Source organism: Polypterus senegalus, chromosome 8, assembly GCF_016835505.1.
Source record: "Polypterus senegalus isolate Bchr_013 chromosome 8, ASM1683550v1, whole genome shotgun sequence".
NCBI lineage: Eukaryota > Metazoa > Chordata > Cladistia > Polypteriformes > Polypteridae > Polypterus > Polypterus senegalus.
The window spans coordinates 71,749,641-71,768,529 of record NC_053161.1 but is presented as its reverse complement, the minus strand read 5'-3'; the positions used below and the strand labels follow the sequence as shown (position 1 = coordinate 71,768,529).

Below are 18,889 nucleotides of genomic sequence, written 5' to 3'. Positions count from 1 at the left end.
AAACCTGCAATCAGAATCACTTTCTTGAGTATAACTTTAAAATCCATTATTTAATGCTTGCATTAGAACATTGCTCTTTGTGCTTCAAAATAAAACGCTTTGCCCATATTGAGGTTAAAGCAGTAAAAAGTTACAGAGTAACTTGTCAAGTATACATTATTTTAGTGTAATGTTTGAGATGATAATTGTTATACAGTAGATTGGTGTTTTGTGATGGTAACGTCCTAGGGTGTCTGTATGCCCCAGATCCCTGCTATAGCCCTCATGTGTTACATGACATTTTATATCTATGACCTTAGGCAACAAGATAGACCACTAAAACAGGCAGGAAAGAAAGTTACACTTTTATGCATGTATAAATTAAAGCTTCTAATTATTATGTATTTAATTATTTATTTCTAATAAATTAAAGCTTCTAATTATGCCCAAAATGTAAATAAACATCATAAAATGAATGTTGGCCAAAATAATACCACCTGATAACAGTCTAATAGGTGGCTTTCTGTCTTATTAAATAAGTACAAATAAATGCAAAGAGGACTGTTTGACTTATGTTAGGTAGAATGCCCAGAGGGGACTGGGCGGCCTCTTGGTCTGGAACCCCTACAGATTTTATTTTTTTCTCCAGCCTTTGGAGTTTTTTTGTTTTTTCTGTCCACCCTGGCCATCGGACCTTACTCTTATTCTATGTTAATTAATGTTGACTTATGTTTATTTTTTATTGTGTCTTCTATTTTTCTATTCATTTTGTAAAGCACTTTGAGCTACATTTTTTTGTATGAATATGTGCTATATAAATAAATGTTGATTGATTGATTGATTGATTGATTGATTGATTGATTGATTGATTATTATGTTAATTAGTCTCTTGGTCTTGTTCCCACTTGGCCTTTGATTGAGGTGCCAGAAACAGGCAGCATGGCCTGTTCTTCTCTTCTCAGAATGGAAAATGGCAGAGAGAGAGCCTGCAGCATACAAGCCTGCTATTAACGTGGCTCTATAGTCACGACTTCCCAATGAAACAGCTAAGGCACAACCGCAATCCCAGAACCCCTCCGTTCAGCTCATGTTTTTTCCTGTTAGCATTTTGTATAGTTTCAAAGGATGCACAAAAGTAGTTTCAGATAAACAAGAACGAAAGAATATACAGTTAATTAAAATATAAACTAGACTGCTCTGGAAATTCTCTCCTTGCCAGCCATGGGTGGAAAGACCAAGAAATTCTTATCAGTGCTCATGTTTTAAAACATTGGGAAGTTACAATTTTCTTTTCATTTTTTTTATTTTCTAAAATATATTTATTTCTTTTAAATATCTTAAATTACAATTTATAAGCAATTATTAAAATATTAAATATTAATCTAAATTTCAATTAGTCTCAGTAACTTTTTTGGACAAGCAGTTTTTATGTATTTATTTTTACTTGAACGCTTGTTTCGGCTGCAGAACCCAACGCTGATTTTGACATTTATAAAAGCTCAAAACAAGCTTTTGTTAAACTATATATCATTATTTAACTTTTTAAATAATCCATCATTTTATATTATTTAACTCCAAATTCACTTAGTAAGTCATAACACACTTGTTTCATGTGCAGGAAGCTAGCAATAAATTCTACATTTATTTAGAATTCTTCAATTAATTAAACATTTAGTTTGTGATTTACACACCTACAGTATCTCAAAGACAGTATTTTAATATGATAGAGGACGGGAGACAACATTTTCAACAATTTTATTAATGGGAAATTGAAGCAATTTTATAGCCAGAATTAAAACTAAACCCAGAAATCAAGGTCAAAGAGAATGAGGCAAAAGTTTAAAAAAAACGAGATGTTTGATCAAAACCAAAATGTGATAAAAAAAATTCAGTGTCAAAAACAAGAGCATGGAGTCATCAGCAGGAAATAATAGAAAGGAAATATTTGGAAAGGAATTAAATGGTTTATCTGCCATAAAACAAGGCCACTTGAGCTGACCTTTAAACGTTTGACATGATGAGGTTAGGGTCACGACCACTGAGAACACACCCTAAGCAACAGGAGGACACCAAACAGCAGAGCCTGAGAGAAAGACTAAATGGTATAAAAAATATATATCATTTTAAAACTTTGTTATGGTACATGAAACTCAAATTTGAAATCAGCCTATCAGGTCTCGACGATCGATATGCAATTAACAAAAAATGCCCCTAGAAGTTGCAAAGTAAAGTTTTAAAAATCAAAGTTTAGAACAATTAACACTACTTCAACCAGCAAGCACTAATACCATGAGACTAACAGCAATTTCCTAAGTAATAGCCTTTGTAAGGGTTAGTATATGTACAGTATCTTGAAGTGTGTAACTTCAGAATAGATACAAATTAATAATGTGGAAACAGCACATATTACCAGTCTGGTGAGTTTTAAATTAGATTCGTTGATGAAGTACGTCCTGGAAGTACACTCTTAAAAATAATTGTCCTGTAAAGGCCATTTAACTCTGAGAAGTGTTATTTGAGAATTTAAAATGTTCCTAAGATATGGACAAAAGAGAAATCTTTAATAGGAGGGTAAATCAAAAAGTGAAAGCAATTTGAAAATTAAGTGGTAACCTCAATGGATAGAAACTGACATAATACAACACATTCATGATAGCCTATGGTTATTTAAGACATGCACAGCACAGCACTCTGCCGAGCTCTGTTGCGGGATTGCACCATTGTTGAATTAACATGCGGTACTGACATTTCTCTGTGGTGGGCTGGCTCCCTCCCTGGGATTTGTTTCCTGCCTTGCGCCCTGTGTTGGCTGGGATTGGCTCCAGCAGACCCCCTGTGACCCTATAGTTGGGATGGATAATGGATGGATGGATAGTGACATTTCTTTAAGCAGAATTATTTTGTATTAAACACTTTAATTTTATAAAATGGTACAATTTATTCAGTTTACATTTTCAGTTTTCTTTTTTTACTCTTCTGCCTGGAAAATTATTTTCATGTGTTTTGTGAGTTTATAAAATATGCACAAGAGACAAACATTCAAACAAAAAGAAGTTTGAGAAACTGACCACATCGCAAAGTGCATTTGTTTAAAAATTAAATTAAAGGAAATTCAAAAAAATTGATTTCATAATTGAAGGCAAATTAATTTAAAAAGTGTTCATTATCTATAAGTTAATTTTTGGAACTCCTAAACTGGAGTAAAATTTCACTTCATGGAGTTAAAAAAACAGTTGGTTTGTGTGTGTGTTTTTTTATTTAGTTTTTTTCTAGACATTTTTTACTGTATTCATAGCACAAAATATAACTGTATCTTAACTAATTCTTGTACATTTCTTTTTATACCAGACTTGCATACTTTCCAGTTAATTGATTTGGTAACATTGACATATCCTTTATGTTTTAGCCTGCGGCTGCCATCCTATTGGCTCTCTACCCTTCAATGATAGTGTTGTGTCCTTCTGTGATCCAAATAATGGAGACTGCATTTGTAAGCCAGGAATTGGTGGCCCACACTGTGACAGGTGTATGGTGGGATACTGGGGTTTCAGTGACTATGGCTGCCGACCATGTGACTGTGCTGGAAGCTGTGATCCCTATACAGGAGACTGCATTAGCAGGTATGTACGGTTCAAGGCATATAACATATAACTAGATTTAGCAATAATGCAGTTATCCTTACAAAGCCTTTAAAAATGTCACACTTGTTATAATTTTTTGGAAACTGTTTTTTGTGCAGTCTAAACTTGCTGGTCTATAGCAGGCATTCTTAGACCCACCCAGTCCAATTTAGGGTCATGGGAGGCGGGAGTCTGTTCCAGCAGCACTGGGCGCAAAGAAGAAAACAGCCTACGACAGAGCACCTGTCAGTTTGAAGGCTCACTCATGCACACACCCACACTCCAGCCAGTTTGGAATGGTCAGTTAAACTAACTCATGCTCCTTTGAGAACATGGCAGAAAAACTGGAATACCCAGAGGAAAACCTAAATAGACATAGGGCAAACATGCAAACTCCACAGAAACAGTGGCGTAACTCAGCTTTGAACACAGTCTGCTGGAACATTTCATAAAATTGCAGGAAACGTACAATGATTACCCTATGAGTTTAAAAAATGAGTACCGGTAGCTCTGATTGCAAAATATTTTAAATTCGTATAACTTGCTTTTTTACCTGACTGTTTTGTACTGATGTAGTTTCACATATCTGCCTTTTTATATCATGCTTTGCAAGAATTAACACTAGCAATAATTGAGGAGACCTGGAAGAAGCCTGTTTAAAATGCATGTTGTAAAAGTTGATAGCTTTTATACTTTCCTGAACTATTCAAAATTACTCACCCAGAGCAGTCATGCATTTTTATCTCATTCTAATGAAAACACATAGGATTGTAAAAGTATATTTTATTTAAAAAATTAAACTGTTTATAGTTTCTTATTAACCAAAAATGGTCAGTTTCCTCTGGATTAGAAACAGGCACTATATGGTAATGCTGCTAATCTTATTTTCATTAAATATACTGTACATGCTTCCAGTGCTACAGCTCTTGACTGGTACTACAAACCTGACTTTATCTCCTCACTTAATGAAACTGAACCTGTCTGGGACTGGGAAGATGAACAGGGTTTTTCAGCTCTTCGTCATTCTGGTAAGGAGGGATATATTTTTTCACATTGTTTTTGATTTTTTCACTATGCTCTCTGTATGCATTCAACACAGTTAAAAATGCAAAGGAGTATAATTCTGTATAGTTACATTGTGAAAACTCTATTCGTTTGGAATGATTAACAGTTCTTTTCATTGGAGTCCCACACCAGCTACCATTCATAATGTACGGCTTTATATACAGGGTGGCACACTTAAAAGTAGCCCTCGTCATTTACCTATAGAATATTGTGAACATACCTTCTCCTGCATCAAGATATTGCAAACACAAATTATGCAGTGTACTGCAACAAAAGCTCCTTTATGCATGCCCTTTTTGCTTTGTTTATTATATTTATATACTTATATTATTTTTAATTGTGACAGTGGTTCTGTGATGAGACAGATTATCTAGAATTACTGTGAGTGACAAAGGATTTGGGTGTCTGCTTTTTAAAATTTGTGTACACATAAAAAAGGGTTAAAATGTGTGTATGCAGATTTCAACGCAAACATTTAGATTTATAAAAGAAAACTTGATGGGAGAATGTGCATATATTTACAACAACTGATGAATTCATACCATCTTAGAGAAACTGGGAAATGACAACACCCTTGATCAAGCTAGGAAATGCAGCCAAACCAACTAACTGAACACTCACATGTATAATAATTCATATTACCAAGCCGTTATTACAATGTGCTTTGATGTGACAATATTACCTCAAAGTGATGAATATGATGTATACATTGTATTGTAATTGCCTTTAAGAGGGCCAATGCTGTGTGTTAGCACTGAAGAACTTTTTTAGTGTTTTCATCAATTTATATCGCCTTGTTGTTGTCACTTCTCAAAGAGCTGGCCAACAGAGTTTAGCAGAGTTTCAATCTATAATGCCCGCTGTGCTGGAAGCTATTAACTAGCACTACATTGAGTTTTTGTAAGGTGTGACTGTACATACATTATCGGTGAAAAGTTTTAGAACACCTCAATTTTTCCAGTTTTTCTTCAAATTTAATCAGTTGAAATGTAATGACCTAAAAGATTGAAAAGGTAAACAATAAACTGCCAGATGATTAAATTTAAAGTTTAGGTTAGCAAAAACTGAAAAAAGAGGACATTTCAGAATATTACAAACGGGCCTTCCTCAGGGAACAACTAATAGGTTATAACCTACAGATGTTCTGCAGCAATTAGGGTCCCTATTAAAGTACTGCCTGGACAGTATTCCAGTTATAACGGCAAGAAAATGGCAACTAACAAATGAAATGAAACAGTATTATTACCCATAGAAGTGTTGGCCTTTCATTTAGAGAAATTGCCAAAAAAATTCAAGTGTTAGTGAGTATGGTGTCCTACACAATCCAAAGGCAATTGGAAACAGGAAGAAACTCTAATAGAAAGAGATCTGGCAGACCCAAAGTCACAACCCAATCACCCAATTAGAAGACAAGTTTCTGAGGGTCATCAGCTTGCGTGATAGGTGCCTCACAGCACAACAGCTTCAAGCACAGCATAAGAGTGGTCAACAAAAGCAAGTCTCAGTTTCTACCGTGAAGAGGAGACTTTGTGCTGCAGGTTTGACAGGGTGAGTGGCAGTAAGAAGACTCAGGGACCCATGTCGCACCCCCTGGCGGCCAACCCAGATCCCAACAGGGCTGTGGAAAACTCCATCTCCCATGAAGCCCTGTGAGAGACTGAGGCACCGCTCCAAACCAGGGGGGGCGGCCATCCAGCATCCAGGGGGAGGTACTGCACCATCCAGGGCTGCTCCCCCTGAATACCTAACGAAGGGGTGTCCTGGCCAGGCATAGGACCCGGCCATCCACCACAACACATACTTTCATGCTCGAATCCACATTTTATTAAAGAAACCTCAGGAGATAATAACGTATACTAGAATCATAGACAGAGCCAGGCAAAAGGTCAAAACCAGGAGACCAAAAAATATCCCACAAACAAGGCAGTGGTGCAAACACATAATCATAGTCCAAAGCAAAGAAAAGCTTGAAACTGAAACAAAGCACTTGGCAATCTTAGAACTGAAACTCACTAACATTAATGATTGTTGGGGTTTTTTTTCTTCATCTAACTGAAGGATAAATCTTGACTCACTTTGCAGCTGTATTTATACCAGAACTTCATAAGTCCAATGATTGCGGTCAGATGATCTGCAATTTGCATCAGGTAAATAATACATGGAAAAGATAAAATAAATTCAAACAATTTCCACACAATAAAAACTATGAAAAATAATGTGTTATGACAGGTTCAACCAACTGTGTTGTATTGCACATACAGTCATGAATGCCCTGCAAGAATTTTGCAACTAATGTGAGAGTAGTAATTCAAGCAGTGTACTACCTGATCCACATTTGAAATTTGGGCCGTAGTCATTGCTCATTTCTGCACTATTTAGGTACTTTAGCCTGATTTTCACCTGCTCCTTGCCTAATTACCATGCTGTGTTAAGGACATGATCAGTTGTACATGCAACATCTGCTCTCTTGGAGTTTCAGCTTTGAAAGTACTGCACACATTCTCTTCTTCTGGGATGGGATTATACAGCTTTGACATGAACTAATAGGTACCCTCAGTAAGATGACATCTTATTGCCAGTTGTATAGGGAAGGAAAACACCTTGCTGACTTTTGTTATTGCAACTCTCTCAACCAGCAATACTCCTCAAAGACAAATTAAAACAAAGATTTTCTATTAGAGAAGGAATTTTAGAAACAAGGTTGGTGCATTTTTTAATGTATGACCCCATACATTTTCAAGATGCTTTGTGACAGCGCTCATATGGATTGTACCCAACAGGTTCAAAAAGACTTCTCCACCATACTGTATGATAAGGCTCATACTAAAGTGACTATATATAACAGAGGTGAATGTATAAAACAGTAAAAGAGGTGGTAGAAATACTGCAAATAATGTACACTATCATTGGTTATTTTTAAATTAATAGACCTCTATTGGGTGCAATTCCGGTCTGTTTGGAGAGGTTTGCTTAAAATAAGGTGAATAAAAATAACTTGTCAAAATAAAGCAAATGACCTGGGGCAAGTAGCAGTATAAAAATAGCATTGACTTCAAAGTTCTTCAAGAATTAAAACATAATTTTACTGGAAGACACATAAAACATCAGAGGCTAACAAAAAAGATATATGGATAATGAACAGTATTCAAGCAGAACAATAAGCCTAAAAGAGTCAAGTTTTAACAGGAATGAGAACAAATTGGAACTGATCAAACTAGAAAACTGAATTTCCAGGTGACAGTTACAAGGGCTATGGATAAAAAGTATATAATCAAAATACAGAATATAGAGTATTGTGATAGAGCAGAAAGAAGAAAATGTCTAAAAACCAACCGTATTATTTTGTTTTATGTGTAGATCTCAGTTTTATTTTTAACATTTGCCTTTATTTGCAGGTAAATGTGAATGTAAGGAACAGATTCTAGGAAATCCCAAATTATTCTGTGCAATGAAATATGCATATGGTAAGTTTTCAAAACTGTTTTTTTTATTAAAGTGAATTGCACAATGTTTTATTAAATAAATTTCTAGTGTTTTGCACCAAAAGTTAATGCTTTGTGGCATGTGGAGATTATGAACTTGGTGCATAAGGGAGTCATCCTAAGTCAAACTTTGAAAGGTTTTGAACTCTAAATTGAGAAAACTTAATTTGTAATTGAGAAAATCCCAATAATTCATGAACTGATGCACACAAATATTTGTTAAAACTAGTTCAATACATCAAATCAATTGTCGATCTTCAGTCCACCAGTTCACTGTACTACTTTAATCTTAGTTACAGTAATGAATGACTAGAAACCTACTGTGCCACCAAAAGCAGAATGTAGTGGCATAACCACTTAAATTGAAAAACAAGATCAATATTCCATAAATTCATTTTCAAATCCTCTGTAAAGGTTAGAGTGAGAGGATGCCAGGGAGGGAAAGATGCTAGTCCAATACAGATAAACTTGCACTGTGGCAAGGTAGATTTCAATCAGCATCTTAGGGTGGTGATTCCTGTTTGACTTTACGTATGAGACATACATACATGGATTCAACAAGGTGCTGGGAACATTCCTCAGGAAGCTTGGGCCATATTGACATGATAGCAATTGATGTGGATTTGTGAGCTGCACGTCCATGTTGCAAATCTCACTTTCCACCACATCCCATAGGTCCTCCTCTGGATAGAGGTCAGGTGACTGTGGAGGTCATTTGAGTACAGTGAACTTATTGTCATGTTCAAGAAACCATATTTAGATGATTTGAACTTGCCTTTGTGTGTATTACTGTGTTGGAAGTACCCATCAGAAGATGGGTGCATTGCGGTCATAAAGAGATAGACATAGTCAGCAACAGTACTCATGTAGGCTGTGGCATTTAAACAATGCCCAGCTGCTACTATGGGGCCCAAAGTGTGCCAAGAAAATATCCCCCACACAATTACACCACCAGCAGCAGTCTGGATTGTTGATACAAGGCAGGATGGATCTTTACTTTCATGTTGTTGACACTAAATTCTGACCCTACCATCTGAATGTCACAGCAGAAATCGAGAGTCATCAGACCAGGCACTATTTTTCCAATCTTTTGTTGTCCAATTTTGGTGAGTCTGTGTGAACTGTAGCCTCCAGAGTGACACCTGGTGTGCTGCTATAGCTATGCTTTTTCAAGGTTTGATGTGCATTCAGAGATGCTCTTCTGCATAACTCGGTTGTAACAAGTGCTTATTTGAGTTACTGTTGCCTTTCTATCAGTTCAAACCAGTCTGGTCATTCTTCTCTGACCACTGGTATCAACAAGACATTTTCGCCCAGAGAACTGCTGGTCACTAGATATTTTCCCTTTCTCAGACCATTCTCTCTAAACCCTAAAGATAGCTGTGAGTGAAATTCGCAGTAGATTAGCAGTTTCTGAAATACTCAGACAAGCCTGCCTGGCACCAACATCCGTGCCACGTTCAAAGTCACTTACATCACCCTGCTTCCCCATTCTGATGCCAAGTTTGAGCTTCAGCAGGTTGTGTTGACAATGTCTACATACCTAAATGCACTGAGTTGCTGCCCTGTGCCAACTCCACTAAATAGAAATATAGCTGATTCAAAGTCTTTCAGGTAGGATTTAAAATTATTGAATATCAATACCATGCAAATCACAGCCTGGCAAAAAAAAATATTATCAAAGATATACAATAAAGTTTTAACGTTAAGTGAAGCATTCCCAGTAGTTGTCTTGCTTTTTTAAGAGGGTGTAGATCTACATACACATAGCATGCAAACAATTAGGTTTCGACCTCACAGAGAACTGATTAGCGGAGGTGAATTCAGGTTGATTCAATAATCCAATTTCTGCTCTTGCTTATCCGTTTAAGAGTTGCAGCGGACACAGCCTATCCCAACAGCAGCAGGATTGAGACAGGAACCAACATTGCTGATGAAATTTTGTTGTGTAGCACCAGAAAAGAGGAAGTGTAATGGAAGTTGGAAGAATGGAGAAGGGCTTTGAAAGACAGAGGGCTGAATATAAACAGGAAGAAGGTAAAATATATGAGGATAGTAATCCTCAGGATTCAGAAGTTAGCCTGCAGGGAGATCTACTGAAAAGAGAGGATAAAATTAAATATCTAGGATCAATAGCAGCTCAAGATAGATGTGGAGATAACTCACTTAGTGCAGTGTGGATGTAATAATTGGAAGAAGCTATCAGGAGTGTTGTTTTCAAAGAAATAAGGTGAAGGTTAAAGGTAAGGTTTCTATGACAGTCATAAGACCAGCAATGATGTATGGAGCTGAGACATGCCCAGCAAATTCCAGTGAAGGAAGCACAGGAGAAGAAGTTAGATGTGGCAGAAATGAGAATGGTGAGTTGGAGGTGTAGAGTTACAAAAAAATGAGACAATCAGAAGCACAACAAAATTGGGAGATATATCTAAGAAAGTACAGAAAAACTAGGATGAAGTGTTATGGGCTTATGATGAGAAGAGACAATAATGTTGTGGGCAAAATAGTGATGGGAATGTAAGAGCAGTGGAAGAGAAAGCTAGAGAGGCCAAAGAGGAGGTGGATGGATAAAACAAAGTAAGATCTGAAGGAAAAGGGCTTGACTGGCAAGGAAGTGTAGGACTGAGCTGTTTAGAGAAGGTTGATGGAGCACATCAACCCCACATAGAAATGGGAGAAGATCAACTGGAACAGGAAGTCCAGGAATCTATCACAGGATACCGTCACATACACACACATTCATTAATATGGAGTCAAAATAGAGTTGAAAATTACTCTAATATGCACACTTTTGGGATGTGGGAGGATAGCCAGATTATCCAAATGAAACCCTTACAGATTCCACACTGGGATTCAAACCCAAAAGTCTGCAGCTGGCAATACTATGCTACCAGTTCTTCTAAAAATACTTCTAGACAGCAATGTCTCATTCCTAATTATTAAATTGATCATGTTACTTGGACACTACCATTTAATAATGGTTTCATAATTGAGCAAATGTTTATTAATGTGAGATGTGCAAGAAAAAAAGCAACATCATAATTTCTACTCTTAATTGGTCAGTCCTTAATATACAGTAAGTATTTTTAAATGTATTATTTCATGAACCTGCTCCACAGGTTTGCATAAATAGTATTCAGATAATTTTATAGGAGGTTTGAAAATGTTAAGTTATAATTTTATAGCCTAACATTTTTAAACCCAACCTACAACCCTGAATAGGATTAAGTAGGTCTGAAGATATTATGTGATGTTGATCTAATTCACTGATCCTTGAGATCAATTATATCATTTTAAAGATCGTTTCTAAGTGATTTTGTTAACTTTAACAAGTTATTAAATATATATTGTGTATTTCCTATATTTCCATGTAAGTTTCTTCTAGGTGTACAATGATAGGCAACAATGATGACTGTTATGAGTAAAAGTTATTTTTTCTTTATGTAATCATAAATTACAAAAACAGAACAGGAATGTTTATGCATACATAGAAACCTCTCATCTAATCATTATGTCATGGAGTCATAGGTGCCTGTAGCCTATCCCAGTGTCACCAGCAGCAAGGCAGGGGTCATTCTTAAATGGGACACGAGTCCATCACTGGGTGTACACATAACAAACTCATAGATACATGACTATTCATAGCTGAACACATGAAAACACCACAGAGTGAGAAAGTTAAAATGCATATTCCATACAGGCAGCCATCAGGTCAGGATTTGCACCTAGCCTCCTGGAGCTGTGAGGTAACCACTATGCCATGATGTTCATTTGCTTATCTAATAAGCTTAGTTTTACATTGTATCTTCTGCAGATAAGAACATACCTGTAAATGCCTCCAGGGAGAGCATACTAAGCTGATCTATTATGATTAATGCTTGGCATACTGTATATTACAACAATTAAGTTGCCACAAAAACTGTTTGTACAGAGGAGGGTGGAGATGCCTTAGTAGTTTCATGTTAAATTACAACGTTTTGGATGATTTATTATAATGGTAACAATTAAAATATTTTTTCCAAGGTTCTTTTTAGGATTCCCTGTTGTCTTAGTATTTTATAATGACTAACAAGCTCCCTTTTTTTTTAATTCTGTCAGTCCTCAAAGTAAAGATACTGTCAGCTCATGACAAAGGCTCTCATGCTGAAGTTAATGTAAAGGTCAAAAAAGTATTATTGCCTACCAAGATGAAAATAGCTCATGAAAAAATAACACTTTACCCAGAATCCTGGACCACCAGAGGATGCACATGTCCAATATTAAACCCAGGTATGCTGCTATTCTTTTCCCGCTGTACTAGACAAACTTTAAAATGACAAGATTTTCAGATTAATTCTGTTTGTAAAACACAAAAATATAAATTTGATTTATCAACAGCTGCTTACAATTTGGTTCAAGATGTTATTATTTTAATCATTTTAAATTAAATTCAGTATGTTAACTGACTGTGTGGAAATTGACCTTATGATGCCTTACATCTCTCTCTCTCTCTATATATATATATATATATATATATAATCCAATATCTGTCTGTCTGTCTGTCCGCTTTTCACAATAGAGCTACGGATCCATATCGTGTTTTTTTTTTTTGCTTGAACATTCCGGCTGATTTTGAGAATTCTTTCAGCGTGCTATGAATTATAGATTGGTCGTGGCACCAATTTATTCGTGTGAATCCGAGACAGAGGCTTTGGGCCAAGGGGAGGGAAGAGTGACGTCAGGAGTGGGGGGCCAGGCAGGGCCCTCCTCATTTACGCGCCAGCCTCCGTTTGAGTCAGTCTACCTCTCACCACATTTTGGAGTGTACCTTGCCTCCACTTAGCTAGCGATACCCGTTTCTTTATTGATTTTTAAAGTTTGTCCTGTTTCACTACTACACGGGTGGAGCTGCGGGGGCCAACTAATTTAGTATAAAGGAAAGTGTATTTATTGAGGTTACAATAATACAAATAATAATAAAACAAGAATAAAACTAACATCTTTGTTAATCTTAATCTTTTTGCTTAAAAAAGTAAAGATTTGTTTAATCTGTTGTAACAGATAGCCCGGCCACAGGCAGACACGACTCCAAATGTCCACAACACATGGTTTATTTACAACACTATTTACAACAGGTTCCAGCAACTCACACACGACTCCTCCAGTCCTTTGTCTCTCTACTGCCGCCTTCAATCCTCTCTCACAAGCTTCGTCTTCCTCCTCCCGACTCCGGCTCCTAGAAGGGAATGAGGCAGCCCCTTTTTATCACAGCCACGGATGTGCTCCAGGTGCTCGGTGATGGTCTTCCGGCAGCACTTCCTGGTGTGATGGAAGCGCTGCCCTTGCGCCCGGAAGCACTCCTGGCGTACACAGCACCTGGAGCGGCAGCACTTCCTGGTGTGGCAGAAGTGCTGTCCTTCAGGGCTCAGGAACCGTCCAGGCACCCCCTGGGTTTGGACATGGACCGCCACAGGGTTGAGCTTCCCAGCTCCGTATCCACGGTCCTTGGGTGAAATCAGGGGGGCTGCCCTCTTGCCCTTTTCATGGTCCTTCTCTGATCCAGGTGTCCTGGTGGGGCAAGGTTCCTAGTCGTCTGACACACTGTAGAAAGTGTCCAGATCTAGATATTCTGAGACAACATTCTGAACAAATCTTTTTAATGATTTGGTGTGAAATAGCCATGATGGGGGCAGAGGAATAACTATACATAATACCATTTGACCTGACAACTGGATCTGTAAGCATCAGAATTAGTCTGCATACTTTTTTCTTCTTTGTTAGATGGGTTTTCTTCATTCATACAGTTCTATTCTATAATTATTGTATTTTCTGTTATTTTTCTGTGTTAAAACATTGGAGGACAAAGTTCTGATGCTAAAGCACTAGCTTTCTAGTTTGTTTGACTTTTAAGTATGGCTAACTGGTAGAAAATACCAAAGTGCAAAATACCACTCTATTATTTTTGTACAGTTTAGTTTTAGTATTAGATTTGTACATTGCGTCATGTGTGTAGCATAATGCAGCTGTATGTCAGCTGACATACTGTATAAATCAGAATAAAAGATTATTTTGTAGAAAAATGTGTATTTTTCTGCAACATAATGTTGCAAAAAGTGCTCCATACTAAATAAAATCAGTTAAAGTCAACACAAAACCTACTTATTCTTCAGCATTTTACACTGTTTCACATTCTCAAATAAATATCACCCATCTCTCTTTTATTTCTTTTTTTCCCATTACATGGTCAGGGCCAGCCAGAGCCTGTACCAGCAGAATCAGGTACAAGGCAGAGGCCAACCTTGAATGTCTCCTGGAGGGCACAGTAACACTTACTAGCAGCCAACATAACACTGTCAAAGCTGTAAAATCCAAATCACGATAAGTTTGTGTTGTTCATTAACCTTAAATATACATAAATCAAAAGAAAGAAAGAAAACTGCAATAGAAGCTCCACACATACCATATTTGCTTTCTGTTCCACCAATCTTCTTGTAATCACAATTACTGTTAAAGGTGTGGAATTACTATAATAAAAAATAAATAAAAATGGCTATATTAAACAATACTTCTGTGGCCTAATTAAATTTTTTTTTTAAATAAAACATTTATGGGTGGGATAAGGTGCCCCTGCTTTGTTAGTTATTATTTAACTGGTTACTTTACTGGCTGTATTCTCCAGGACAGAATAATTGTGACTAATAGGTACTTTATAGTAGCTTATAAACATTTACATCACAATACAGTAGTAATATAAAATAAACATACATTAATGAATAAAATGTACATTATTCTGCAGTTACTCAGCACTGAATTGGAACTTACTGTAAGATATGGTGTCTGTTTAAGTATTCACCCTTTGGAGGTTTTCACTTGTTACTCAGCTTTGAATCATAGTGGATTTTTTGACCCTGATTAATAGAAAAAGACTCCTTAATATCAAAGTGAAAACAGACCGCTGCAAAGTGGTCTAAATTAATTACAAAGATAAAACACAAAATAATTGATCACATATGTATTCACAGTCTTTAATGTGACACCAAACTAACTAAATCATCACTGGTGCAGCCACGTAGCTTTAGAAGTCATTATTAGTTCAATGGAGACCACCTGTCTGGTGTTTCAATAGATTGTAGTACAGTATAAGTGCGCCTGTAGCTGAAGGTCCAGCTAGTAATGAGTCAGTATCATGGCCTAATCTACACAGTGAAGACAAAAGAAGCCTCAAAGCAAATCACTGAAAAGGCAACTGAAATGCACAACTCACTATATGGATACGAGAAACTATTGAATACACCCTACGGTATGTCTTAATCGGTCAGTAAGAAATTGGATGAGTATGGCACAGTTGTAAATCTGTCTAGAGCAGGCCATCCACAAAAACTAAGTGACCGTATAGGAAGAAGACAAACGAGGAAGGCCACCAAGAGACCTATAAGTACTTATAAGCTACGGTGGCTGAGATTGGAGAGACACCAGTCACAGCTTTATCGAAGAGAGGCAAAGACAAAGCCACTGATACATTTTGTCTTTAAGCAAGACAACAACCCCACAAATAACGGCAAAGATACACAGGAATGACTTAAAAACAATTAATGTCCTGGAGTGGCCGAGTCACATTCCAGATGTCAGTCCAAGTGAGAATTTGTGGTTGGACTTAAACTGACTGTCTACTCACAATCCTTATGTTTGTAGTTAATTAAGATCACTTTGCTGAGATCTGTTTTCACTTTGACATTAAATAATCTTTCTCTGTTGGTTAAAGTCAAGAAAGCCAAATTAAACCCACTGTGATTCAATGTTGTATTAAAATATGTGAAAACATCCAAGGGGTGGTGATTTTATAGTAACTTGCAGTGCCAATAGTGGAGTGGAGACTCACATATAACAGGTACTGCCTTTTTGCAAGCCATTTTTGTCAGTGTAGTGAAGTGTGAGTAACAAGATCTGAGAAAAATGACTCCCTAGAGATTAGGTGAAAGAGGCAGGCAGATGTGTGGTAGCCATTATGATTCATAGAAAGACACCAGAAATCTCCCCAGGAAAGCAGTGGCGACAGCTGAGCACTCAGAGTAAACCTTGCATGATCAAGCCCAATGTCTCTGTTGATGCTGGGGGTCGGCTTTGAGGGATCTGATAAGCAGATGTCATTTTGCACCTTTTATAAATTACTCTCTACTAAAAGAAGTGTCAAAGAAGTGTCAAATCTGCTACATCAGCATAGTGTCAGATCTGTTATTATAAGCACAATTGTTTTCCTTTGTAAGCATTACTTATCATTGCAGCTAAGACATTACTGGTAATTTTTTAAAACAATATGCATTTGAAGTGTAACAAAAATGAAAAATGATTGATGCATTATTGCTTTTTCAGGAATGGAGTACCTAGTGGCAGGTCATGAAGATCCAAAGAAGAAAAGACTTATCGTAAATATGAAAAGTTTTGTCAAGCCATGGAAACGAGACCTTGGGAGAAAAGTTGTTCAGTTTTTGAAAACAGACTGCAGATGGTAAACATTTTGGGAAATTGAGCTGAGACTTAAAATGTATTTGTGCACTGAAGGGGCTGCAGTAAGTTTGCAAACTACTAAGAAGCAGAACTGGAAATGAATGCCGAGAATGGTACAGAGGTATGAAAGAACTTGAGTTTAACCTCAAACCAAAGCTGGCCCTGTTCCTGTCTTGCCTATTTTCATTCTCTTATGCACTTTACAGTCTATTGGCATTATCGACAGCTGATATTTTTCACGGAGTGGATCAATGTCTAATACGTCAATCAGATCTTCAGGTCATGTCACAATGTTATGGAGAAAGTGATCAATGAAGTGTTAAAAAGAGTGTGTTTTTTTTTTTTTAAAAAACTCATTGGCCATTGATTTTTGTTTCATTAATCCAAGAACATTTTTTTCTGAAGTATAGAGTCACTTATTTTTCAGGAAAGCTTACTAGAAGCCAAAGTAATATTTTGTTATTGTACGTACTGTGTGCTTTTTAGCCGTCTCACACAACTTTCAAAGTTTTGGAGAGAGTGCTGATATTAATTGTGTGTACATGCATATCATAAAGCCATATTAAACATCACTGTAAATGTTTTCTATAAATCATCCATCTCCTGAATTACACATATTATTATAAGATGATAACAGTGTTACCAAAACATTTAAAATTCATTGAATTTTATGTATTTGTATTCATATGCACTTAGAAGTCCTGTGGACTTGGGAATGTCAAATGTTGTTGTCCTACTTCTGTGAAATGTTGTTTTTCATTTTATATTGCTATAGTTCAAAATAAAAGTGATAATTAAATGTTCTTGAAATCTATTGTAAGATAAACAAGCTTGAATATAATTAAAGCAGAGTTTTAAAGGTAGTTTGAAAATTTTAAATAATAAGGTATACAGCTGGAGTCACAGAGCAGTAGTGCTATAGGGCATCTACACATTTGTGTTAAAGCTTCTTCTCAATTCAGCAAGCAGGCAGCTTCTGGTGATTTCACTAGTCAGGTCTCCAGTCAGCAAGCATAAATCACATTTTTTTAAAAAAAAGGACCTGTAAAGAGAGTTTGGCTGACTGGATAAATTTATAGCAATCAAAACTGACACACATAGAGTACATGCACAATCAATCGTGCATTTCCTGCAATGTGAAATAACACATTTATTAAAGCAGTGTAGACTGCTTATCTGTTAAGGTAATGGGGAGGCATTAAAAATAGTCAAGCTGTCATCTTCAGTAACATATACCGTATCTACAAAGAAAGGCTAACCTATTAAGTTCATAAAACTAATGTGTAGTGAAAAAGTCTTTTCTCCTGCTTGTTGCTTCACTTGGTTTAGAAACAGCTAATGGATACAGCTCAACTGAACTTCCCGATTCATTTGCATTGGCCTGTCAAATCTTCTATATACAGTAAAAAATATGTAATGTTAGCAGGGGTATGCAAGTGAAGGCTGTGACAGGATAGTAGATACCCTTTCAGGGATACCCATTCCTCACTGGGATGATAAGGTTAAGTCATTCTCACCTGGGGGAATGCTTCATGGTGGTAGTAAAAACTCTAAGCAACTATTGGGCATCACCACTGGTTTTCTTTGCTAAATGCAATAACAGCAGAAGCACATAGGAGCTGTAATTTTGTGAGTGTTCTCTATGGGAACTAAGAGGATCTAGAGGTACTTTCTTGTTGGCTGAAAGGGCACCAAAATGCTCCCAGGAGTAGCTTCTTATATAGCTCCACCATCTCAGGTGAGCTTGGAGATGGGAAAGGAGTAGTGGCAAGGGCAAGGTGGGAAGAAGAAGGAGGGTAGAGGCAAGTTTAGTATTATAAGAAGGCCAGGAAGTGAGAAGGAGTTCATATGGAGGGTTAGGTAGCCCACTTTTGTATAGTAAACCTTTGTGACCCTGTGTTAGGATATAGCGGGTTGGATAATGGATGGATGGATTGTGGAATGAAAACACAATTGTCATTTTTATTGCTTTCTTTTTCCTTTATGTTCCTTCAGTTGTATTTTTCCATGTGAAGTCTTTGTCCATTAAGATGTTTTGTGCTTGTTTTAAAAAAAAAAAAAGCAAACATGATGGGTATGGCTGGGATTATTGCCATTCTTACACCCAAATGAAGTACATCTAATTTTTTAACTTTTTAAATTTTGGAAGGCATACAAGTGTGAGTCTGTAGGAGTTTTATTTAGAAAATTTTCAAATGTGAAATTTGCCATATACTGTATGAGACACATTACAATAGTTATTTCTGTCTTTAGTTAAGT

The 18,889-nt window shown here is 36.7% G+C and overlaps 1 protein-coding gene across 1 annotated transcript in view; it reads left to right on the top strand.

Moving 5' to 3' along the window:
• The window catches only part of ntn4 (netrin 4), a 100,027-nt gene extending 81,460 nt beyond the window's left edge, over window positions 1-18,567 (top strand). The window contains exons 6-10 of the mRNA XM_039761260.1: window positions 3,386-3,599; window positions 4,515-4,627; window positions 8,060-8,128; window positions 12,245-12,415; window positions 16,496-18,567. Of these exons, the coding sequence (XP_039617194.1) occupies window positions 3,386-3,599; window positions 4,515-4,627; window positions 8,060-8,128; window positions 12,245-12,415; window positions 16,496-16,635 (707 nt within the window). The 3' untranslated portion in view covers window positions 16,636-18,567. The remainder of the gene's footprint in view (window positions 1-3,385; window positions 3,600-4,514; window positions 4,628-8,059; window positions 8,129-12,244; window positions 12,416-16,495) is intronic.
• Window positions 18,568-18,889: the final 322 nt, after the last annotated feature.